This window comes from Aedes albopictus, chromosome 3 (genome assembly GCF_035046485.1).
Source record: "Aedes albopictus strain Foshan chromosome 3, AalbF5, whole genome shotgun sequence".
Classification (NCBI taxonomy): Eukaryota; Metazoa; Arthropoda; class Insecta; order Diptera; family Culicidae; genus Aedes; species Aedes albopictus.
Window position 1 is genome coordinate 297,563,333 of NC_085138.1, and position 25,936 is coordinate 297,589,268.

Consider the following 25,936-nt stretch of genomic DNA (forward strand, 5'->3'; position numbering starts at 1 on the left):
GAAGCATCAGGTTTGTATATTGATATAAAGCTGCAGCTATATCAGCAAGGACAGGCAGTATTGCGCGTGCTCTATTAAAAACTCTCTGTACATTTCCCTATCAGCTGTGATAGTTCCGTTCGTTAGAAAGCTATACTGCAAAAATCTGCCTGATACATGTTGAATATAGGATACTGCCCACAGGGTGGGGCACGGCATTCGTTTCCTAACCTAGAGGGCATTAGATTCGCTAGCGTTAGATGACCGCAATTGCGTGTTCCACTGCTGCTGCTGTTGCTGCTGTCGACAGCATACGAAAAACAGTCCCCGGAGCAATCAACGCCACTCAATGTTGACCCCAGCAGATTTCGAACGTCGCAGTTTGGCACAAAAGGGGCAATCGTTGCCGACTGGCCAACGCCAGTTTCGGATGATCCGGACTGCTCTAACAACATGTTGTACCGTAGCGTCTCCGGCGATGATTCAGCGGAATTGTAAATTTGGCGCATCAACTCGAGGCGGTAGCTGGCAGGAGGCGCAAAATCAACCGAAGGATTTCATGGGGGAATCGGTGGGTTGATTTGGTGTGGATTTTTATATTGAGTTGTTCGGAATATTGGGTTGTGGTTAAAAGTTTAGCAGTTGACAGTGATAGTGATACAGATGAGTGGAAAGAAAAAATATAGAAAAGAAAATCAATCAATTGCTCTTGTCTGATTCTAGTACAGAGGATGCAGGAAGGAAACTTAGAGAACTGAACCGCAATTTGAAGAAAATGTGTAACTGAAAGCGAGTGAGAGTGTGTGGAATGAGTTATAAGAGAGGTATGAGCGTTTTGCCTTTGAGGATTTTTGCATGCCAGTTTACGCGTTCCAATCACAACTGGCATATGACAGAATATGAGCAGTGATTTCTTTTAAACAGAATCATTCTAAAGACGAATAACATGTAGAAGACAGAACTAGTATTTCTAGGATCAATCATACCGTAACTTGTCGAGGCTCCAGTGGTGCGTAGCCCCATTCTTAGTGTCTGTGACTTCAACGGCCACAATAGTGCGTGGGATAGGTGTTTGACCAAACTCATCTTCTTGGCCATTGGTAAGAGCTCCACCAATGATCGGTGAAGGTGCAAGTTCCGGCGGAAGTGGTGAGTATAATGTGTCAGTTAACAGTGTAAATTGGAACTGAACCTATTGTTTGGAGAAGAGTGCAACGTGTTTGTTATATTAGTAACAGTTCATGTTGAAGTCGCATGTTCAAACGTCTTACCTTCTTCTTTAGTTCTACGGAGATAGCATTTGCTTCTTTCAGGAAAATAGCATTTCCCCAAAGGTCGTCTCTCAAAGATGTAAACTGATGATAGCGCCATTTTCGGAAAGCCCAAGCCGCCAAACCGGCTTCTCTGGCCGTCCAGCAAGATTCAAAGAGTGGGTTTACTGAAATGAAAAATTACCAAGCAAAACAGAAATGTTTTTTTGTAGCTTCATTTATATTTTAGCGCAAAATCTTTCATCTTTTATTCAAATGGTTTGTTAAAAAAAAGTTTGAGTTTTTTTTTATTCAAAAACAATCGGAATAAATCAAATTTCATGGAGTACAAAAACATTGTGTGAAATATAATTATTTGAAAAGTGTTAGTAAAATTTGAACTTACCAAAGATGTCCTCTTCCTGGTGGAAGTCCTCTGGGCTGTAGCTGCTATACATAGACATGGTCATAGATTGCTCTTCGACTTGCTTTTGAAGAGCATCAATACGAGCTTCATACGTCTGTCGATCAATAAAAAAGCAATAAAATGTCTATATTCATAAAGATTAGCAAACCCATCATACCTTGCGTTGCTCCTCGAACTCTTGATCAGCAGCCAACTTTTCCCGCTTGAATTGTTCCTCCAGTGCACACAAACGCTTTTGCATTTCTGCCTTCAAGTCAATGCCTTGCTTTTCCAGCAGTTCACACTGGGCAAAGTTCCAATCGGCAGCCTCGGCATTGCCTCCAGGAGTTTCACCAACATCTTTGTCCTTTGGTTTCTCTCTCTTTTCGCGAGCCTGTTCCGGATGAGTAAATCGGAAAACATGGTTCTTGCCCAAAATAACACGGGATCCAGTCTGCAAAACTTCCGGTTCGACCAACTTTCTACCGTTCAAATACACCAAAGCGTCCTTATGTGGCACCAGCGTCACCACGCCATCCTTGTTCTCAAACACGCAGTGCTCCTTCAAGATATGGGAACCAGACAGCTGGATGTCCTGCGGGACGTTGGCCTCCGATGTGCCAAGACGCGTTAAACCTTTATGAAAAAAAAAACACACAAAATGGAATTACGCACTTCAATTTAACTAATGCATACAACGAGCGACAGTTATTTTTACCATCTTTGATGTAGTAAAGCAAGCACTCCGACAGCGTTGGGTCCTCATTCAAATTCACCAAGTGGGGCGATTTCTTGGGCGAGAATACACCCACGGTGATACCGTCTTCCTTGACGGCCACCCCCATCTCGGCAAACACGGCCTCCCGCTGCAGACGGATCTGTTCGGTGCGCTTCAGCTTCTCCTCCCACGTTTCGTTCAGCTCGGCAATGAGCTTTTCGCTGGCCTGCAATTGATCCACGGCCATCTCGGTGCTGGAACCGGTTCGTTTGCGCAATCGATTCGGAGAGCATATCTTTTTCTCCATCTCGGCCGGATCACCGTCGGCATTGGCGTCTGCCGACTCGTTGCTGGCATCGTTTTCGCCTTTCTCCGCTTTGATGCATTCATCTTCTGGAAAGTGTGCGACAGTGAATTATTGATCCCCATTGGTGCAGATGATTACGCATGGTGAATGAATAACTTTATTAACAAAGAAGGGAAGCGCGTGTGGAAGCGCGTTTTAATAAGGATTCAACATGGAATTGTACAGTGGTTTAAGATCAATTGATATTATTAGAAAATATACCTTGAACGTTTTCACTAACCACTGTACAGAAAATATTTTTTTTAAAACGTTTTCAATCTCATCGAAAGCTTAAAGCACTGTAGCTGATATTGGATAAAAGCATATTAAGCCACATCCAAATATGCATTTGAATATTATTAGTCGTGTGGATATATGCGATTGAGTATGTAGCCAAAGAATACCAATAAATTAGAAACTTCTGTATAAAATAAGGTTAATGCGTACAAACATACACTATAAAAGAACAAATGGATTGTGAAAAAAATACTGAAAGAAAAACCAATTAAATAATCGCAAATACAGTCGGAAAACAATATGACCGATATGAACACAAAATTTGATAAACTGCATACATTGTTTCAATCCAAGGCAGCTCAACATTCTGGTCAATCCAGATAGTGATTGATTATTTGGATGCAAAGCGTAATGTGATTTTATCTAGGTTTAGGGTTGATCAAAACTTTGTGTTAATTATGTATCTGCGAAATCGATGCCAATAACTGTTGACCGCTCATACTAAGCAATATTTTGGAAAATATCTTCGATAGCTGAGTTGAGTATATAAAGAAACATGAATAATGAGTTTTTGTCCAACCCTGATTATGAGTATAATGTTAACTGTTTATATTTATGTGTAGACAAAAAAATACACCAATTAAGTACAAATGAATAATTGTCGAGCTCATGATAGATGAAATTGATGATGAAATTAACGAAATAAAAGTAGCGCATTATGCGATTGACGCCAGAAGCATACATTGTTCTACAACATATCATTTGATTACTAAAATATTTTTTGATTTTTTTTTTCATAAAGCTATGTTTTTGAAAGTACGTAGTGAAAACTGGATGAATTATTTTACTTCAATTCCCAGCATATAAGATCGTCGTGCTCGTGCATTTTGCCACTTCAATGCTATATTATTGAAGTAAGCTATATCATGGCTTTACCAATATCTAGAGAGAAAAAATCCATCTACAAAGTCCAATTAAAATAATAATGTCGGGACCCATAACAGTTTTGCACTCCAAGGTCCTGAATTAAAAACATTTTTACGTGATACAATACAAAAGTGTTCTGCGATATTCGATTCCATTTTTTATGAGTTTATCCAATAAATCCATAGTTATACCGATATCGATCAGAACGGGATTCTTTACCGCAAAAAGTATGCAGAGCCAAACGCATCTTGATGGACATACTCGAAATTTTTGAAAGGTGACAACAGCAACTGCTTGATTGCATTATGCATCTAAAAGGGGAATCGAAAAGTGCCCAAAATATAAAATGAATTAAGCACAACATCTATTTCAGCTTTCTTACCCTGTTACTTTCGACATGGCTGCAACTTTGAACTCAAACCTCTCAACATACATTATTTGAATCGGAAAATAGTCCAACGTCAAAATTACAATACAATCGATGCAATATTAACATTGTCATAGTCAAAACAGCACAACTAGGCAGAGAAATTGCGCCTCTTTCTGATGGTGTCGATGGATTGTGGGTCAGCGATGAAATACGATTCTCAGGATCTCACCCAAGATTTTAATTAAAATTCATCTTGTAATTTTTTTAGGAATCCTTTTAGGGTATCGTTCCTGCTGGTAGGCGGAACCGAACACGACCGGATCCGTCTGGGTAGCAATGTTACGATAGACGGGGGGATAGTTCGAGGTGGTAGAGGAATTCGTCTACCTCGGATCCTTACCGATGACTGACAACAACGTTAGCCGTGAAATTCGAAGGCGCATCATCAGCGGAAGTCGGGCCTACTACGGGCTCCACCAGAAGAAACTGCGGTCGAAAAAGATTCACCCCCGCACCAAATGTACCATGTACAAGACGTTAAAAAGACCGGTAGTTCTCTACGGACACGAGACATGGACGATGCTCGAGGAGGACCCACAAGCACTCGGCGTTTTCGAGCGACGCGTACTAAGAACGATCTCGGCGGTGTGCAGGAGAACGGTGTGTGGCGGAGAAGGATGAACCACGAGCTCGCTGCACTTTACGGCGAACTCAGGCCAAAGCCGGAAGGATACGGTGAGCAGGGCATGTTGCAAGAATGCCGGACAACAACCCTGCAAAGCTGGTGTTTGAAACTGATCCGGTTGGCACAAGAAGGCGTGGAGCGCAGAGAGGACGATGGGCGGACCAGGTGGAGCGTGATTTGGCGAGCATTGGGCGCGACCGAGGATAGAGAGCGGCAGCCACAAACCGAGTATTGTGGCGTACTATTGTTGATTATGTCTTGTCTTAATGATGTTGAACAAATAAATGTAGGTATGTATGTTAGGGTATCGTTCCAGAATTACTCCTGGAATTCATCCCGTTATTCCACTATGGATTCTTCTTGGGGCCCTATAGACATAGTTATGGCGCACAGTGGGATCATTCTGAAAAAAGACGATCAAAACCTCTAAGAGCCGTTAGATGACATTTTAGCATATAGGTGTCTTTGGAAGATATGTTCAGAAAAATCTTCTCTATTTTTATGCATATTCACTGTATGGTAAAACTGTAGGGTGAACCCGAGCAAAAAAATATTTTTTCAAATTATTTTTTTAGAGGGTAGATGTCTTCAGCAAAGTTGTAGAACAAGTAATTTCAAGTAACTTTGCTGAAGACACCATATAGCTTGGACTTCATTTTTAGGGAGAAAATATGAAAGTTTAAAAAACAACCTCAAAATCAGTTTTTTGAACTTATCCATGATTATATCGTAAAATTTCAACGTGATATGTTCTACAAGTTTGTAGGTACTACTGGAATACACTATCTTGCCGAAGACACCAACTCTGTAAAATTGAAAATTGCTCCAGTAAACCATTTTTTTGAAAATTTTTCACTTTTTTCACTATTGAATATTTTTTGAATAGGCACTTTTTGGCAGCCGTGCTATCAAAATTTCAATGCTTTATCATGTCCAGAATAGACCAAAAGTGACTTAACAACCGGGTCTGATAAGGCACTTTGATTTCTGATGCTATTTCAATAGTCATTTTTCAAAGAAAATATTCACAAATTTCATACAAATCATTTAATACAAACTGAAAACTCACGAAAACTTTTCGACATTAATATTTGTTAATCAAAATAGTATTCTTGTTGAAATAGTCTACATTTCTAACACTGTGGTTGACTTTACATTGAATACCCGACAAAAAATATCGCTTTTTTAATTTTTAGATGAGTTAAAAACTCACTATTGAATATTTTATGAGAAGCACTTTTTGGCAGCCGTGCTGTCAAAATTTCTATCGTTCAATATGTCCTGAATAGACTAAAATTGATTTAACAATCGGGTCTGATAAGGCACTTTGATATCTGAAGCTATTTTAATAATAATTTTCAAAGAAAATATTCACAAATCCCATACAACCTTTCGATATTATTTTTAGCTCATCCAAGTAGTAATTCTGAATAAAAAAAAACAAGTTAAATAAATGTAGACTATTTCAACTGTCAGTGTCATTTATTTTCAACTACAAATTTTGAAAGAGGGAAAAGCCTCTTTGAGTGATTTCCTCATCTACGAAATCTTTCTCAAAAAGGCACAAATTATCTTTTCAAAAAACCGTTATAATATAAACTTAAAACTAAAGGCTCCTCCGGAAAAGTATCCATAATCGAGCCGTGATCCATCTAAAAATTAAAAAAGCGATATTTTTTGTCGGGTATTCAATGTAAAGTCAACCACAGTGTTAGAAATGTAGACTATTTCAACAAGAATACTATTTTGATTAACAAATATTAATGTCGAAAAGTTTTCGTGAGTTTTCAGTTTGAATTAAATGATTTGTATGAAATTTGTGAATATTTTCTTTGAAAAATGACTATTAAAATAGCATCAGAAATCAAAGTGCCTTATCAGACCCGATTGTTAAGTCACTTTTGGTCTATTCTGGACATGATAAAGCATTGAAATTTTGATAGCACGGCTGCCAAAAAGTGCCTATTCAAAAAATATTCAATAGTGAAAATAGTGAAAAATTTTCAAAAAAAATGGTTTACTGGAGCAATTTTCAATTTTACAGAGTTGGTGTCTTCGGCAAGATAGTGTATTCCAGTAGTACCTACAAACTTGTAGAACATATCACGTTGAAATTTTACGATATAATCATGGAAAAGTTCAAAAAACTGATTTTGAGGTTGTTTTTTAAACTTTCATATTTTCTCCCTAAAAATGAAGTCCAAGCTATATGGTGTCTTCAGCAAAGTTACTTGAAATTACTTGTTCTACAACTTTGCTGAAGACATCTACCCTCTAAAAAAATAATTTGAAAAAATATTTTTTTGCTCGGGTTCACCCTACAGTTTTACCATACAGTGAATATGCATAAAAATAGAGACGATATTTCTGAACACATCTTCCAAAGACACCTATATGCTAAAATGTCATCTAACGGCTCTTAGAGGTTTTGATCGTCTTTTTTCAGAATGATCCCACTGTGTGGCGTGAGTATTCAGCATGGACATGCTGAGGTTGACGAGTTCGATTCCCGGTCGGTCCAGGAACTTTAAGTAAAGGAAAATACTTCGAATTCCTTGGGCATAGAGAATACTCGTGCTTGCCACACAATATACGCATGCAAAATGGGCATTGGCAGAGGAAGCTTGTAGTAAATAACTGCAGATGTGCTCATATAACATTAAGCAGTGAAGCTGGCTTTGTCCGAGTTGGGACGTTATGCCAAGAAGAAGAATTAAGGATTCTCCTGAAATTCCGTTAAATATTTTTATAACCAGTAGTGTAGAGATTCCCTCCGTAATTCTTTCTAGAACTCCTTCGAATATTCACAAAAAGATTCCTCATAGAATCTCTTTAATGAATTCTCTCGGGATTCCTTCTGGAATATCTTCCAGGATTCCTAATTTCTGGGCTGCAAAACGGTGAGTCGATAAGGAGGGCGTCCAATATAGCTCTGTTCCTCACAAGTTCTTACCTCATGCTTCAATGGGTCAAGCGATGACAAAGACCGCCAGTTAAGAGATGTGTGTTTATGTTGCTCTTCCATTGGAAGCTCCATACCTAAGGCGGCAGCAACCCCCACGGTGGATAGGAGACCTTAGGCCAACAACCTACTGTTCCCAAAGCCGAAAGACCATTACAAAAACCGAAAATGAAGGATTACGAATTGATTCAACGGCAACGATTTTTAGCGCGACATAACGGACACTAATTGGAACTTGGAATGTATTAACCCTAGCCCAGCAGGGTAAACTGGCACAACTAGCCAATGAGACATACCGTATTAAGCTTGAGATTCTAGAACTGAGCAAAGCCCGTTGGCAGAACTTTGGAGAACACAGATTCGTGTCGGGTCAAATTCTGCTATACTCTAGCCTACGAGGTGAACCTCACCACCGTGGAGTTGGTTTTCTGCTCAGCGCTCACGCCGACGCTGCGCTTATGAAGTGGGAACCCGTTTTTTTTTTTTTTTTATTCCTTGTTGGGTATATAAGTCACTGCGACCAGTTTTTAGATCTATTGTGACAAATGCCCCAGTTTTATTTAGCTATGTCAAGTTGACGTATCACCATTGGTATTAGCAATAATCAAACCTTGACTGTAAGCGTGATCCCAACACGGTGATACAGTTCGGATGAACTGCACTACCGCATTGGGGTTTGTTCTCCAGACATCTAAGGGTTCAATCAGCCCCTTGTCGAAGAACCTAATTCTTGTAGCTATAACACTAGTTTACAGCATTTTTGAACTCGGTAAGCTGATGATCGTTTTTGGTGTAGAATCATGCCCTGAGTTCGAAAACGCGAAGGAAAAAAAATATAGTAGAGCGGATTTTTTTTCGACTTTCCATACAAGGCTGATGATTTGAAATCGATTTTTGTTCTATTTTTAAGCAAAGTCGCTCACTTTACACACCCCATTCTCCGTAATCAATGCTCCGATTGAGCTGAATTTTTTACTGTATCTTGCCTACATATGATATATCAAAAAAACGTTGAGAAAGAATTTTTAAATCGTTTTTTTCTTATTGAAAGAAAAACATTTCTACATATATTTCTGGAAATTTGGCTAAAATTTAAGGAGATCGTTCCCAAAACTCGTAAATATCTTGAATTTTATCAATCTGACGCAAAACCTGCAATCAGATGATCGAATGGTATTATATTCAGCACTTAATTTAAGGAAAAAGATTTAAAATTGGTTGAACAAAACGCAAGATATTTGAATTTTATTAAATTCCATGTTTTAAAATGTTATAAAACTCGATATTGAGCAAAAACTAAAAAACTGTTCTACTTTGATTTTTTTGAAGCACGGTTTCGAAATCTGCGCTAAATTATGCTTCAAAAATTTTGGTCGTTGACAGAAGTTCACGACTTTCGTTTTATTTTGTAAACTAGTGTAATTGCCGGGCAATGGCATAGCAAATGTTCCGAGTCTTCTGTATCTATGCCGCAGAAGCGACATACATCATCTTGAAGTTTTCCAATTAGCTTCAGATGATACCGGCTCGGACAATGACCTGTTATAAGGCCAGTGGGCACCCGTTAATGAGAGGATAATTGTAGCCGGATTCAGAACACGGATTCGAATTCGAAACCTGCCGAATTGCATGAAAAAAAAGAGAACTTTAACAGTCAACTGAATGCTGTCGTGGATAAGATTCCAAAAGGTGATATCAAGATCCTCATGGGCGAACGCGAAGGTTGGTTACAACAACTCGGACTATGAGCACGTCATGGGATGCCATGATCTTGAAGAAATGAGCGAAAACGAAGAGCTGTTTGCAGAGTTTTGTGACAACAATAACAAGGTGATTGGGGGATCGCTCTTTCCTCATCGACCAGTGTACAAAGTGACATGGGTTTCCCGTGATGGCGTCACGGAAAATAAAACTGACCACATCTGTATCAGCCGAAATGGAGACAGGGCCTTCTTGATATGTAGAACACCGTAGCACCGACATTGCGTCCGACGATCATCTCCAAATCGGCAAGATCTGGCTGCGCATTGCTAGAATCCATCGACAGGGAGAAAATCTTGCGCCGGTTCAACACACGCCGACTGGAAGACGCTGCGGTGAAAAGGTCCCTCCTCGAGGAGCTGGAGTACGGTGCTGCGGATATTCCGGAAGGTGAAAGCGTAGAAGTTCAATGGTGCGCCATCAAGAACGCCTTCATCGCAATCGCAACCGGCGAGAATAATTTTGGTGAGTTACGCATCCGGAGAAAGCAGTGGATCACAGATGATGCCTGGAAGAAGATAGAGGAGCGGAGGAATGCCAAAGCCGCGATAGAGCGAGCGAAAACACGAGGAGTCAAAGCCGTAGCCCGTCAGCGATATTCAGCTCTCGAGAAGGAAGTGAAACGCTCATGTAGACGGGACAAAAGAGCGCGGGCGGACTGCCTAGCCGACGAAGGCGAGAAAGCCGCTAACATCGGCAACATTCGTCTCCTCTACGATGTTTCAAGTCGTCTTAGTGGAACTAAGATCAATGCTACGATGCCCGTGAAAGACACGTCTGGATAGTTACTGGCCGAACCGGCTGACCAGTCGAAACGCTGGTTCGAGCACTTTTGAAACCTTTTTCAAGAGTCGGCTACGCCATCAACAATTCAGCATGATCCACCAAGAGTACGACGCATTACCCGTGTCAACGTCGCAGTTCCATCAGTGCAGGAGATAGAAACAGCCATTCGTAGCATGACATCGAACAGGGGCCCAGGGATGGGAACACTCACTTGGAAAAAGTTACACTCACTTACAGTTTTCTCAACTCATAAACGTGCAATCAAGAAACGATGTATGGACGACTTGTACCTTGTGATTTCGTCTAAAACTTTGCCGAAAAGAGTAGGGGTCGCATGAGCATGAGCATGATTGACCGCCCGCGGTTGCTCCTCTGTTATTGCAAGGACAACTGCATTTACACAAAGAACCAACAGATGATGCTTGGGATTAGCTTTCTCTTCATTGTGTAAATGCTGCATTCCCAATACTTTTCAATAAGCAATACCAGCGCCGGCCGCGTCCGAATGCAGGTCAATTGAGGATAGGGAAGGAAGTGATGACGTGATTCTCGCTTAGGCCAATAACCGAGGAATTCTCTGCGTTACTACGAGAAATCACTAGGAGTTTGGACAGGGGAAATGGAGATGTGTTGAGGATTTCGTCGTACGAATGTAATGTTTTGATTCACGATTAATAATGCGCTCGCGAAGAAATACCCTTCTAAACCTTGGATGACGAACGAGATCTATTGTGCCTCCAAACTCACCCTACATAAGTTATTCATTCGAAACTAAGGAGAACACAATGCTAAACACCGAAGCATCAGTAGTTTGCGTTTCCGCGCGAGATAATGCTGAACGCGATCGATTCACAAGTATTAACAAAATAACACGTGATAAATAAATCAGAAAGATCTTACCGCATGGTTCGCCGTTTATCTTTTACCGACCCTCTCTTTTTCCAGAATTTCATGCAACCTTTATTTGAGTCAAAACATTTATTCATTTGGGCTAAAATATTACAAATGTCGACACCGAAGATGACGAACCATTCAAATTTTTGTGTACATGCAAAAAATGAAAGAAAAATATTTATTACCAACTAAATGTGCATTTGGAACTAGCGCCGACACATGACGTGACGAACTTTTCAATATTTGTTAGATAAATACACAAAAACCTGAGCAGAATTTTATACATCCTATAGCATTAATTATTGTGATAAAATGGAACGAGCTCACCAATAAATATCCTTCGAAGTGTCCAGTGCGTATGTGCTGCAACATCTTATCTTCCACTAACTGGCCTCGAAATCACACTGAACCGCTACAACAACACACGGGTACGACGATGTGCACATTCAAATTGTCGACGACGACGCGGCCGATCCGAATGAAAAAAAGCGGCACTTCCACTTTTCCTCCAAAAACACACTCAACCGCCCCGTACGAAGATGAGCAAGCACGCAGGACGACAACGCGAAGCAACGACGAACCAAGACAGACTGAAATGTCATCCGCTGCTGGCATCACATGACCGACTCGCACGAAAACTAGTTTTTTTTTTCCTCTAAAAGCACACACACACAACGACGACGCGATGCAAAGACGAACCAAGACAGACTCTTTGCCGAAAAGAGTAGGGGTCGCACACACATACCGAAGTCGTGAGGGAGCTGCGAAGGCAACTCTCCACGAGGTGAATGTAAATTACACTCACCTCGTGGAGAGTCGCTTTCACAGCTCTGTCACGATCTTGGGATTCGTGTGCGACCCCTACTCTATTCGGCAAAATTTTAGACGAAATCACGAGGCAAAAGTCACTCATACATTGCTTCTTGATTGCACGCTTCTGAGCTGAGAAAATAGCAAGTGAATGTAACTCGTTGCAAGTGAGTGTTCCCATCCCTGCAGGGGCCCCAGAGTACCCAAAAAGAAGAGTAGAATTAGCATAAGTTAAAATACACGGTAATAAAAATTTAAAAAAGGCACCCAAAAAGGGTGACCTGATTGTAAGTTATAGTTGGCGGGGCATCGTGTTACTGTGTATCATTTTCAAAGTCCTCTGCAAAGTGATCCTTAACCGGATACAGGAGAAGATTTACGCAACTCTCCGAAAGCACCAAGCAGGATTCCGTGCCGAACGATCCTGTGTGGAACATATTGCCACACTCCGTACAATTCTGGAGCAAATAAATGAATTCCAAGAGTCTCTCTACCATTGATTACGAAAAAGCATTCACTGTCTCAATCACGGAAACATGGGAGAAGTCCTCAGGCGCAAGGGTCTCCCTGAGAAAATCATCGGCCTAATTAAAGCACAGTACAGGGCATTTTCGTGCAGAGTACTGCACAACGGTGTTTTGTCCGATCCCATCCGGGTCGTTGCTGGAGTGTGGCAAGGAGGTATACTTTTACCCTATTCCTCAGCGTAATCGACGAGATCCTGGTTGGTGCGACTGATCGTGAACCAAACCGTGGGTTGATGTGGCAGCCCATTATCATGGAGCACCTAAATGACTCGATAATCTTGCCAACCGATCCTCAGCGGGAGGTCTTACCATCAATGTCAACAATACCAAATCGTTGGATGTAAACATGGTCAACCCTTCCAGCTTTACGGTAGCTGGGCAAACAGTGGAGAATGTTGAAAGCTTCTAATATCTTGGTAGCCAAATGGCGGCCGATGGCGGCACCAAGATCGACATAGGTGCACGTATCAAGAAGACGAGGGCTGCCTTTGCGATTTTAAGAAATGTATGGAGAAACAGCCAGATTAGTCGAAGCACCAAAATCCGAATTTTTAACACGAACGTGAAATTTGTGCTGCTATACGCCAGTGAAACCTGGTGTGTGTGTCAGTGGAGATCACGCAACGGTGCATGGTGGACTCACAATTGGATCTTCAAAGTGGAGCTCCATTGTCGATGGCATCAAAAGCCGATAGCGACAGAAATTTGGGTGCGAAAGTGGAGGTGGGTCGGCCTCCGCAGGGGTTAAAACGAGATCAGCAAGCAAGCGTTAGATCGGAACCCAGCAGGATATCGCAGCAGAGGCAGATTCAGAGGCTCATGGCGGCGCAGCCCCAACAACGAAATCAAGCAAGTCGGCAGAAATTTGACCTGGCCACAGGTCAAGGCGTAGGCGAACAATCGCCCAGGATGGAGATCTTTCAATTCGGCCCTTTGCACCACCGTGGGTGCCCCAGGACTGAAGGTAAGTTTCTCAAAAGTTTGTTTGAGATTGTTGAACGATATCTTCGAATTTTCTCAATGTTTTCATTTCAGGCAAGTTGCACTCAATTTGTGAGGGCAAAAACTAATTATTGCTAATCTTTACTCAATCAACTTTTTATCGTTTTGGTCGACAACTGCTATCAGTGGGATGCAATTTTGTTACCCTTTGATTGTTTTAATGTTTAATCAAAATACAAATATAAAAAAGTATTCATATTTTTTTATAGACAGCAATAATACATAGCTCGTTGATTCCAATAGTCTATACTTGAGGTATCTAGAAACCATCATATCTTTTCTCAAACCATAAAAGCCGTCATTGCAAGCGCTAACAAAAATAAAATTACAGACCAAAAAAGTTCCAGCACAGTCTGATTATACTTTCGGTAGGTATACGATGACGACGTGACGAAATAAAAAAAAGAATGTAACAACAAACACAAAACCAAAACTTTTGTGAAAGCGCAACCAACGAACGAGAATGATGGAGAGTTAAGTGGATTTTCGTGTGAATTTGCTTAGCATTCGACGTTCTACTTACTATTAGCATCTCGCTTTTCACAAACCACTTTAACGTCCGGTCCTACAGGAAAAGTGTACGTCAATGTGTTTGATTCGTAGGTTTTTTTAGGAGATAGTTAGTGATTTTGTTTAAAATTTAGATTTTCTCAAGATTAATTCGAGAATACGTGTGATTGTGTGAGCCCTAACGATTCAATTTGGCTACCAATGAAAATAAAGTCAATTTCGATTTTTTACTTTGAGTGAATGGTGATGATAACTCAAAAATAAAGAAATTTTGGATGAGCGATCGTCCAGAAGAAATAAGTATACAAACAGAAAATAAAGTCCGAAAAAGGTAATCATAAATACGAAGAACCGAACGATTGACTAACATTACAAATTTCAACCACACGTCTCGGTCAGACCTGGGCTTTTTCCAGATCGGACCAAGCACCAAAACTGAATCGATTCCTAGGTATAGGTACAAAACGTGATTCCAAACTAATCGATTTGGGTTGTTGGTGGGGTAACATGACGCCAAAAAGCCGTCATCAATCAAATGTCACTTACCTTCCTGCACTTCGATACCCTCGGCCTTGAGCAGCTCGCGAAGCTTCTGGATCTCCTCCTTGAGTTCGCGGATGAGTTTCGCGTTGGCGTCCTCGTTGACGACGGCCTTGCATACAATCTGTTTGGCACGGTCGGCATATCTGTGTTGAGTGTTGACCCGCGCAAAAGAAAGACGACACCGAAATGGAAAATTTATTAGCTTGATTGTGTTTCGATTTTCCTCCGCATGGACTGACGAATGAACGACGTCGTCAATGGGGATTGACCAGCTGCGGACTTACCTCAGCGTGCTCAGCGTTTCGTCGTAGTTGATATCGGCCGGCGATATCGCAGCAATCATGGCCGTTTTCGAGTTGCCACCGAGATTTTCCCTCAGCAGCCATGTCAAGACGGAGTCACGGTACGGTATGAAGTCGGCTTTCTTGGACTTCTTGCTTTTCGATGCCTGGTGGTTGTTGTTGGTTCGTTGTGGGCACGAAGAAACATCGATTAGATTTTAGCACAAATTTCAAAAGCCGCACGTACAGTGAAATGAATTGATAGGTGAGTGAAGGTATACACGAAACACATAAAGCGCGAAAATTTCATTTCTGGATGGCGGGTAGCGTGAGTGATTGAGCGGGCGGATGCGTGATTCTTGTGGATGAAAGTTATGTGAACGTGACAGGTATGGAATGGTTTGCGTTTGGAGGCAGCGGACATTTTATGACGTTAATCGGAAGCGAACTGAGCAAACAGGATATTGGAAAACCATAACCCGTGCTTTGATGATGATGAGAATGATGATTAATTCAGTCGCCAATAATTATTCAACGTTATTTGTGAATCTAGATGCGTCTGGCAACAATGTCTGTCGAAATATCTAATAAACGAATATATTGAAAAAGCTTTTGACGAGCTTTCGGTGGATTCTTAGACAGACAATTCCCACAAACTCCCTCTTCTTGGAAGAATTCTTGGAGGAGTCCTTGGAGGATTTCCTGGAGGAATCCTGGGAGCAATTCCTGGAGGAATCTATTGAGTTCCTGGGGGAATCCTTGGATGAATTCCTGGAGAAATCCTTGGAGGATTTCCAGGAAACCTCCGTGGAAGATTTCCTGAAGGAATTAATGGAGGATTTTCTAGAGGAATCCCTGAAGAATTTTCTGGAGGAATCCTTGGTAATTTTCTGGAAGAATTCTTGGAGAAAATTCTAGGAAAAAAACTGGAGAATTCCTTGGAGGAGTTCCTGAAGTAATCCTTGAAACAAATAAGGAATCCTTGGAGCAATTCCCAGAGGAATTCTTGAAAGAATTCCTGGAGAGATCCTTGAAACAATTTCTGAAGGTTTTTTTTGTGGGAATTTATAAAGTAATTCTTAAAACAAATCCTGAAGAAGTTCTTAGAAGAACTCCTAAGGGCATCCTTGGAAGAATTCCAGGAGGAAGCTTTGAGAGAGTTCCTGGAGAAATCTTTGGAAAAATTCCTGGCGGAATCCTTGGAAAAACTTTTGAAAGAATTCCTGAAAGAATTCCTGGAGAATTTCCTGGAGAAATCCTGGAGAACTCCTGGAGGAATCTTTGAAGGATTTCCTGTATGAATCCTTGGAAAATTTCCTGGAGAAATTTTTGGAGGAATTCTAGGCGAAATTCCTGGATGAATCCTTGGAGGAATTCCTGATGTAATCCTTGAATCAAATTCTGAAGAAATTCTTGGAAAAATCCTGAAGAAATCCTTGGATGAATTCCTTACAGATTCCTGGAGAAATTCTTGGAGGTATTCTAGGAAGAATCCTTGAAAGAATTTTTGGAGGAATCCTTGAAGGATTTCCTGGAATAATCACAGGAGGATTTCTTGGAGAAATTGTTTCTGGAGGAATCCTTAAAGGATTTCCTGAAGAAATCCTTGGAGGATTTCCTGGAAGAGTCCTTGGAGGATTTCATGGAGTAATTCCAATTTCTTGGAGAAATCCTTGGAGTGTTTCCTTGATAAATCTTTGGAATATTTCCTGGAGGAATCCTTATGAGAATCCCTGGAGGAATCTTTGGAGGATTTCCTGGAAAACTCCGTGGAAAATTTCCTGAAGGAATTATTGGAGGATTTTCTAGAGGAATCCCTGAAGAATTTTCTGGAGGAATCCTTGATAATTTTCTGGAAGAATTCTTGGAGGAATTCTAGGAAACAAAACTGGAGAATTCCTTGGAGGAGTTCCTGAAGTAATCCTTGATACAAATAAGGAATTTTCGGAGCAATTCCCAGAGGAATTCTTGAAAGAATTCCTGGAGAGATCCTTGAAACTAGCCCTGAGGAAGTTCTTGTAGGAATTTCTGAAGTAATCCTTGAAACAATTCCTGAAGAAATTTTTGTGTGAATTCCTAAAGTAATTCTTAAAAAAAATCCTGAAGAAGTTCTTAGAAGAACTTCTAAGGGCATCCTTGGAAGAATTCTAGGAGAGTTCCTGGAGGATTTTTTGGAAGAATTCCTGAAGGAATCTTTGGAAAGACTCTTGAAAGAATTCCTGGAAGAATTCCGGGAGGATTTCCTGGAGAAATCCTTGGAGGATTTCCTGGAGAAATCCTTGGAGGATTTCCAGAAAGAGTCCTGGAAGCAACTCCTGGAGGAATCTTTGAAGGATTTCCTGTAAGAATCCTTGGAAGATTTCCTGGAGGTATTTTTGGAGGAATTCTAGGGAAAATTCCTGGAGGAATCCTTGGAGGAATTCCTGAAGTAATCCTTGAATCAAATTCTGAAGAAATTCTTGGAAATTTCTGAAGGAATCCTTGGAAGAATTCTTTATAGAACCATTGAAGGATTTCCTGGAGAGTCCTTGGAAGAATTTATAGAGGAATCCTAGTGAGAATTCCTGAAATCCTAGGAAGAGTTGAGAGAATTCCTGGAGGACTTCTTGGAGGAACTCCTGGAGCAATTCTTGGAGTAATTCCTGGAGGAATACGTGGAGTAATTCCTGGAGGAATTCTTGGAGGTACTCTAGGAAAAATCCATGGAAGAATTTTCGGAAGAATCCTTGGATGATTTCCTGGAGTAATCATTGGAGGATTTCGTGGAGAAATTATTGAAGGATTTCCAGAAGAAATTTTTGGTGGATTTTCTGGAGGAATCCTTGGAGGTTTTCCTGAAGGAATCCTTGGAGGATTTCTTGGAAGAGTCCTTGGAGGATTTCATGGAGGAATCTTTGGAGGTTTTCCTTGAGGAATCATTGAAGTATTTCCTTGAGGAATCCTTGGAGTGTTTCCTTGAGAAATCTTTGGAGTATTTCCTGGAGGAATCCTAAGGGGAATCCCTGGAGGAATCCTTGGAGGAATTCCTGGAGGAATCATTTGAAGAGTTCCTGGGGGAAGCCTTGGAAGAATTCCTGGAGGAATACTTGGAGGAGGAATTATTAGAGAAATTCCTTAAGGAATCCACGGAGGATTTCGTGGAGGAATTCTTGGAGAAATTCTTGAAAGCATTCCTGTAGCTAACCTTAAAAGAAATCCTTGAGACATTTTTGGAGGAATTCTTGAGGGAATTCGTGGAAGAATTCCTGAAGAATATCCTTGGAAGAATTTTTGGAGGAATCCTTGGAAACAAAATTATATTGATTTCTACAAAACAAAATGTCAAGAATGATTGTTATAAATGGGGTCTCCAGTTAGCCTACGTTAGTTAGGCTACGGATCGCCATTACGGAGACGGCGGGTTCGATTCCCGTTCCAGTCGGGAAAACTGTGGAAGTGCTCATAGAACACTAAGTTGAAGCGAGGCAGGCCAAGTCCCAGTGGGGACGTAGAGCCATAAAGAAGAAGAAGAAGAAGAAGAAGATTGTTATAATTCTTACAAAAATGTTTTCAAGAACTTTTCTGCCTCCACTCGCATAACAGTCACATATGAATAGGAAACCCAGCAAAGATGTGACTGTTTGCGAGTGAGGGCAATTTGCCAAGGACTCGTTTTCGAAATTCTTAAAAAAAATATTCTACGGATTCATTTAGTACACTCATTGCACAATTATGGGTCACTCAAGGAGCAATCATTTCATAATATGAATCGTTTTTCATACAAAAATAACACATCCATTATTTTTATTTTATATTCTCTTCATTGAAACTCCTTTTCGTTGTTTTGTATAAAAATCTGCTTGTAAAGTTCACTTTAGGCGGTGAAAATTACTGAAATGTTGGTGAATAATGAAAACCACAATTATGAGTCAAAATTGGCTGTGTAACAATTATGGATCAATTTGTTGCCTATTATAGGTCACTCAAGAGGAATCGGCTGAACAATAATGTTTTCTCTATTTTTTCAATGAATGGTCACTTATTCTAGATAGATCAACTTTAGTAGAATCTAAAACTGGTCTCAAACCTCTTAACGAAGCGTGTTTTCATGATTTGGAATCAATTTTTCAAAATTGGGACATAATCTCCAACACAACCACTGATAAACGCCTAAAAGTATGCAATACCCATGTACGCAGAACTGTCAATATTATGCTGCACAAAAAGTGACCCATAATTGTGTGATTTTCGGTGTTCCTTGTCACAATAATGAGTCATTTAAATTTTGCATGAAATAAGCTTTAATTAGCTACAGTCACATGAATTTTTACATTTAGAACGTAAATTATGCTTTTGTTCTGGTGACGATACCATTTCGCACTTGAAAATCACTAAAGCTCGCCTCTACAGAGCTTACGAAAGCACCGCACGCACTTTCTGATATTCACAATCGAAGCGTTACTTTGACAGATGGTTTTATGCCGAACAAAAAATTACTGAAAATATGTATGTTTTGACGTATAAGCCCATGTGCGATACGTATAGTGACACAAAACAAATCAACTCATCAACGAAAAATGAAAATGGCTAACAAAAGCTTGCGATTAATTAGTATTTATCTATTAAAGTGGAAAGTGACTAATAATTGTGTGTGACCCATAATTGTGCAATGACTGTAATTCCTTCAGGGAATGTTCCAATCGCTTTTGTAATGTTTTGCCCAAAAATGATTGAAGGGCTTCATCATTTTTTTTTCAACATTCCACCAGACAACATTCCAAGCATTTTTCTAAGACTTCTTATGAGGTCCTCTCCAGAAATCTTCCAAGGCTACTTCAGTACCGTGGTTACTTGGGTAACCTAATTTAATAGTCCCAGGAATTCTTTCAAAGATTTCTTCATAAAATCTTCCAAGCATTCCACAAGAAATTCAAGAATTTTCCCGAAGGACTCTTCCAAGAATCCTCCCAACATTCTTCAAATTTTTTTCCAAAAAAGTCCACGTTTTTTTTCTAAGTAATTCCTTAAAAGATTGTTTAAAAAATCCCAACGATTTCTAAGAACAAAACATTTATGAAGTTACTCGATCATTTTCCCAAAGATTCCTAAAGCAATTTTTCCGTACATTGATCCCAACATTTTAAAGGACCTGGGGCCTGTAGCATAATGAAAATTCTACTAATAATATTAGTCTTGTAGCTTGTAACTTATAATTTTCTGTTGCATAAAAATACTACAAGTACAAGTTACAAGTCCAATACTACAAGTCGGATGGACTAATATTATTAGTAGAATTTACAAGTGTATGTTGCATAAACAAACTACAAGTATAAAATATTAGCTATGACTTGTACTTTTGATTACAAGTCTCAAAGGTCTTGTAAAATAATTTACAAGTTAGATTTAAAGTATTGCAGAAGTCATATTTAGTTTTGAATATATCGATTTACCATTTTGATTAACTCAAAAGATATTATTTATCTAACATGTCAACCTTAATTCCAGTTTTCGACGATTAAATTTGGCAGTATGTATTCGAAACTCATTGAAGAAAAAATTGCGTTGATGTACACTTTGTATCCAAAATATAATTTCTGCTGAGTCTCTCAAGTTCTCCAAAGTTTTTACAATACCCATCTTTGATTGGAGGTTCTTGGTAAAGTTATATGTTATGGTCACTGCATAAGCACAGGTAAAGTTGCAGATGCGAAATAAATTTGAATCAATTGCTTGTATTGCGCATCATTAAGCTAATCAAGAGCTACAATATACATACACTAACTCGAATCGAGTTGCGACATATAAAAATAGGTAAAAGCTCAATTTTTGCATCCCAGATCACTTGGGATTTTAACAAGAAGCATAATACATGTTGCTAAATCTTTATACATTGTTTTTCAACCGTTACTATTAAATCTTTGGGACATTTCACTAAAAATCTAGATACTTGCAGTGCCATACTTTGAAAAAAAAAAAAATATTTCGTCAGAGCGGCCGAAAATTATCCAAACAGCATATGCTTTTCTTCATCTATCGTATAAAGAATGCAAAACTTCGGAATAAATTAAGCTATTTCCGGATGTTACGCGGAAAATGCAGAATATAAACAAACATCAACTGCCACTTCAAATTAATAGTGAACTGTCGGATGAATTTTGACAGGTAAATGAACCAAAACAACTTGTATTTTCATCGTCACTAATATTACAAGTGCTAATAATATTAGTGGAAAATTGAGCCTTTATGCAACACAAATTATTAGCACTTGTAATATTAGTACTTGTAACTTGTAACTTGTAGCTAATATTATTAGCCCGATTATGCTACAGGGCCCTGCTTAAGATAACTTCCAAGGCTACTTCCAGAAAACTCCTGAAAAATTCCTCGTGAGGCTTTCCCAGAAATGCTTCAAAGAACTTCGTCAGATACCTTTAGGTGTTGTTTCAAAGATTTCTTCAATTATTCCTAAAATTTCCCCAGGGATTATCCTAAAAATTCTTCCAAAAATTCCTTCCACAAGTTCTCTAGGTATTCCTCCAAGGATTTATCCTTGGATTTATCCAATCTATCTTCCGAAGATCAATTAATGAATATCATTATTATCGAGACTTTCAGCCGGTGGCTGGTTCATCTTCTTCCGAAGATTCCTCCACACTCCTTTAAAATGTTTTAGGATATTTTAGGAATATTACCAAATATTTCTTGAAAAATAATATGATTTTTCTCAAAAATCACTCCATAAACCTGTATAATTCGTTCGATTTCTTCATTAATTCTTCCAGGGATTCCGCAGGTTCTTTTTCTTAAATATTCCTTGTAAGGTTATTTTCTAGTAGCTTATTCTACGGTTTTCTCCATTTTTTTAGGAAACCTTCAGCAATATTTTTGGATGCAGAAAATGAATTCCTTCCTCATACCAAGCCCCATACATCATATTTTTCTTGGCGTAACGTCCCAACTGGAACAAAGCCTGCTGAGCTTTGTTCCATAAGCACTTCCACAGTTATTAACTGAGAGCTTCCTCTGCCAATGACGATTTTTCATGAGTAGGCACGAAGACACTTTAAGTATGCCCAAGGAAATCAAAGAAATTTCCTTTACGAAAAGATCCTGGACTGACCAGGAATCGAACCCATCACCCTCAGCATGATCATGCTGTATACCCATGCGCTAACCGCATCGGCTATATTTCTTTCCATCTACTTTTCTCATTAACCATGTAGACCGAATTTTGGTCGTCTCAGACCCTCCTCCCACTCGTAGACTTTCACAAAATACTCAATACAAAATGTGTATGGAGCGTAGCCTTTTGCCGAACCCCTTTCCCTTTTTTTTCTAGAAATCTATTCGGTTTATGAACGGGCCCATGAGAAATCCTTTAACGAATTTCCAGAGAAATCTTTGAAGAAGCGCCATTAAAACACCTTATATGAAATGTTGGACACGCATTTAAAATAATTTCGAAAGAAACCCACAAAAGAAAGATTGAAAAATTCTTGTAAGAATTCCTGGAGTGTTCATAAAAAAAATCAGAAGAAACCACAGAAGGAATCAAAGGTGGAATTTAGAAAATGCTATGAAAAACTTAATTCACAATAACCTTGTGTTCCACGTTTTTAATCCTGTGGTTCATGTTTCTGAAAAAACGAATTGGTATGGAAAGCTTTTGAAGCATTTTCTATCATCTCTTTGTCTAACATATTTTACACTATTGTTTAGCCAACTTGACAGCAACAAAAATCTTTGAAATATGCTTCAAAATTTGAATATTTTCTTGCATCAGCACTAAATATCTAATTAGTTCGATAACCCTAAAACACGGGTATTAAGAGACGAACCAGAAAAGGGCTGAAAGTCTCTATAATAAAGCTAAATCAATCAATCAACCAAAACATGGGTAACAAGGCTGAAATATACCAAATATACCAAAAATCGTAACCACGCCCAATGACTCCAGCGCCCAATCACCGAGACCAAATAATCTCGATTTATGTTTTAATAAGCTGAAAATAGTTCAATCCAGCTAAGCTAAGAGAATAGTTGCTCACATCTGGCGAAAGCCCAAAAAGCGGACATGTTATTCATGTTAAATCAATTATGTTCACGCAAAACGAAAACCTTTTCAATGGGCGTAAGCAAAAACGAACTAAATATTTTAAGCTGCATTGCACACGAGAGCGAAGCGACAAACTAAAGTACACTGTGGTGCATAATTGATCGGACAAACGCCGTTTTTCATTCAAAATGGTCAAGTTTGGGATGCTGTAACTTTGGTTTGCGTTAAACTCATTTTTTGACACGGAACTACTAATATGCTGAATTTTTCGTATACGAAGTACAAAAAGTTTTCGTTCACAGGTTTGGGCGTGGCAAGGCGTTCAAAATGTGCAAAAGTGATCGGACAGCGGCACGCGTGTAAATCAAAGGGGTACCGCTGTCCGATCACTTTTGCACATTTTGAACGTCTTGTCACGCCCAAACCTGTGAACGAAAACTTTTTTACTTATACGTATACGTAAAATTCATCATATTAGTAGTTCCGTGTCAAAAATTGAGTTCAATCTATCAACGCAAACCAAAGTTACAGCATCCCAAACTTGGTCATTTGGTATGAAAAACGGCGTTTGTCCGATCAATTATGCACCACAGTGTATATGACACACATTATGCAACGCCAAATTTAGTAATTTTGGACCTTCTTCCTCCCTCTTGCAACACTTTTTTGTTTGGAAAGCCTAAACTTTTGATTTGCTTGGTAGACGATTTCACTCGTTTCCCCTAAAACGTTACGTAATGTGTGTAAGATGCCTAATGTATGCCAAATATTTGCAAATTTAGCTCCAAATATGTTTCTTTGATGCAGCATTTGGCTTTTAACCGATGGAAGCAATTTGTCATTTCTGTGCTGTCTAAATGTTGCAGTGGGTATCACGCCAACGTCCATTTAGCGTTACAAATGGACGTTCACGAAACTTTTGCGGCAAAGCGAGATAAAAGTATGTGGATGTCACTTCCGTCCGGAATATACTTACCGACTGCAGTTGACGCGTCGGAAGGATGTTTTATATTTTTTGGTGAGGTTATGTGATGATGGATTGATATTGGGGTGGGATCAAATTGCGAGCAAAAAGAGTGAATAAGTTCGAAAAATATGGTTAAAACGTGGGACTGAAAAATAGACTGAAGTGTGTAGTGAGGTGTAATGATTGTGTTATGAAGAGATGAAAACTGTGAATATTATGTATTTTCAATTTGAGCGCCATATTGCGTATGGCAAATGTATATTTAAAAACCAAGGCTACAAAATCTACATAACGATAAGATGATGACTCACCACTTCAGCAAGAGCGGAAATGACCTTGCCCAGAGTAGTCAAGCTCTTATTGATGTTAGCGCCCTCTTTGAGGCGAGTGCCTTTGGCACCGGTCGAATCCGCCCGCTCGGAGCCGGCCAAATCGACCAAGCTGATTTTGGAGACTTTTTCCGTTTCCAGGCTAGTCATCTTATCGACACGCCTTTGGGTAAAGAATATTGTAAACACAGCATGCGAACGTGAGCTCGTTTCATTCATATTGGTTGCAGCAACAGTTCTGTGTTACATCACCGGCAGGGGAAGGGCAGGAGGAAAAGAAACGCAAATCACCATTAGTCGTTCAGCTCAGTTAGTGGGTTAGTACAAACGACGTTAGCCGGCAGAAGATGATTAATTACCTTGCTTTGTTGCCCTCGTCGATTAGGTCGTGTATGTCCTGGTAGGATGTCACAGCTAATTTGGACAAATCCTCTACATATGGTCCGAGCAGGGGATGTTCACGCACCTTGAGATTTCCTTTGTTTTTGGGATTCAACAAATCCCGAACCCTTTCACAGTAGATTTCCATATAGGACACTTCAACGGAGTATTTGAGATCGGCGCTTTCGGTTTCCTGTATCCGACCGAAAAGGTCTTTGCAAATCATCGGGATGACACCTTCTTGACCATCCTCTTGTTTTCCCATCATTGTGTAGGACTTTCCAGCACCTGTCTGGCCATATGCAAATATACACACGTTATAGCCATCGAAGGAGTGCTGCAGCATCTCTTCACCGATGTCGGCATACACCATCGATTGAGTGGAAAACTCGGAATCCCGTGGCTGTTATCGGAAAATGAAGAAATTTTCATTAGTGACCCATCTGTTCGGAAAACCCCACTTTGCACAAAATGGAAACCTACATCATGTGACCAGTACGAGTAGTCGTAGTTGAACCGTTTGACCGATTCGCTCGTACCCGGCGGGACTTTCGGGTTTGTGATGCAGGTTGTGTTGCCGGACATTTCGATGATACATTTTGACTCCCGGGAAATTTCACGGGAGTTGAAGGGTCGCACTCGGACCGCCACCTTTACGGACGACATGACGGCGAGAGGGCCCTCCTAGGCCCGGTTGGTCTACGCTACAAACAGAGAAGGAAAGGAAGACAGACAGGGATTAGCTACACGATTGGATTTAATTGAATTTGCAGACAGGGTTGACTGTAAGGTAGTCATGTTCAACAATGTAGGTGTTTAATTAGATATATGCTCAATCTATTTACAGAATCGTCCTAGTATAGATACATATACGTAAGCATAGCTTGCTCACTGGAATTATGCTTTACGTCAGCAATAAAAATCAATTATTCGTAATAAATATCCATTTAATGTCAATCTGAACTCTGTATATAAATGTGCTTTATACCAACTATACCGAAACCACTTGAGGGTTCAACTTGTGTTTAGTGCCGGAATATTTTGAAACTTACCCGGGTAGACGAGAATATCTTAATCACATCTCAAATCGAACACTTTTTGCTGTCATAGCTCGATGTGATTTTGATGAGTTATTCAAAAATCTAATGAATATCGCACGAATAGCTCAGAGTGATATGATATCAGTTTTTGTTCATGTCGAAATAGCTGAAAATTTCTACATAAGAACAA

General features: G+C 39.8%; 1 protein-coding gene across 8 annotated transcripts in view; it reads right to left on the minus strand.

Annotated features, from left to right (window-relative positions):
- LOC109418655 (kinesin-like protein unc-104) overlaps nucleotides 1–25,406 on the minus strand; it is a 57,513-nt gene extending 32,107 nt beyond the window's left edge. For 3 of the 8 annotated variants that reach the window (XM_062842177.1, XM_062842178.1, XM_062842176.1), the window contains exons 1-12: nucleotides 25,190–25,406; nucleotides 24,685–25,109; nucleotides 24,308–24,563; nucleotides 14,998–15,161; nucleotides 14,717–14,856; nucleotides 14,184–14,225; nucleotides 2,354–2,746; nucleotides 1,814–2,271; nucleotides 1,636–1,750; nucleotides 1,251–1,417; nucleotides 966–1,171; nucleotides 211–504 (exon numbers count right to left, since the gene is read on the minus strand). In XM_062842177.1, the coding sequence (XP_062698161.1) occupies nucleotides 211–504; nucleotides 966–1,171; nucleotides 1,251–1,417; nucleotides 1,636–1,750; nucleotides 1,814–2,271; nucleotides 2,354–2,746; nucleotides 14,184–14,225; nucleotides 14,717–14,856; nucleotides 14,998–15,161; nucleotides 24,308–24,563; nucleotides 24,685–25,109; nucleotides 25,190–25,372 (2,843 nt within the window). In that variant the 5' untranslated portion in view covers nucleotides 25,373–25,406. The remainder of the gene's footprint in view (nucleotides 1–210; nucleotides 505–965; nucleotides 1,172–1,250; nucleotides 1,418–1,635; nucleotides 1,751–1,813; nucleotides 2,272–2,353; nucleotides 2,747–14,183; nucleotides 14,226–14,716; nucleotides 14,857–14,997; nucleotides 15,162–24,307; nucleotides 24,564–24,684; nucleotides 25,110–25,189) is intronic. The other 5 variants (XM_029874805.2, XM_062842181.1, XM_062842180.1 and 2 more) reach the window with 4 other exon arrangements.
- Nucleotides 25,407–25,936: the final 530 nt, after the last annotated feature.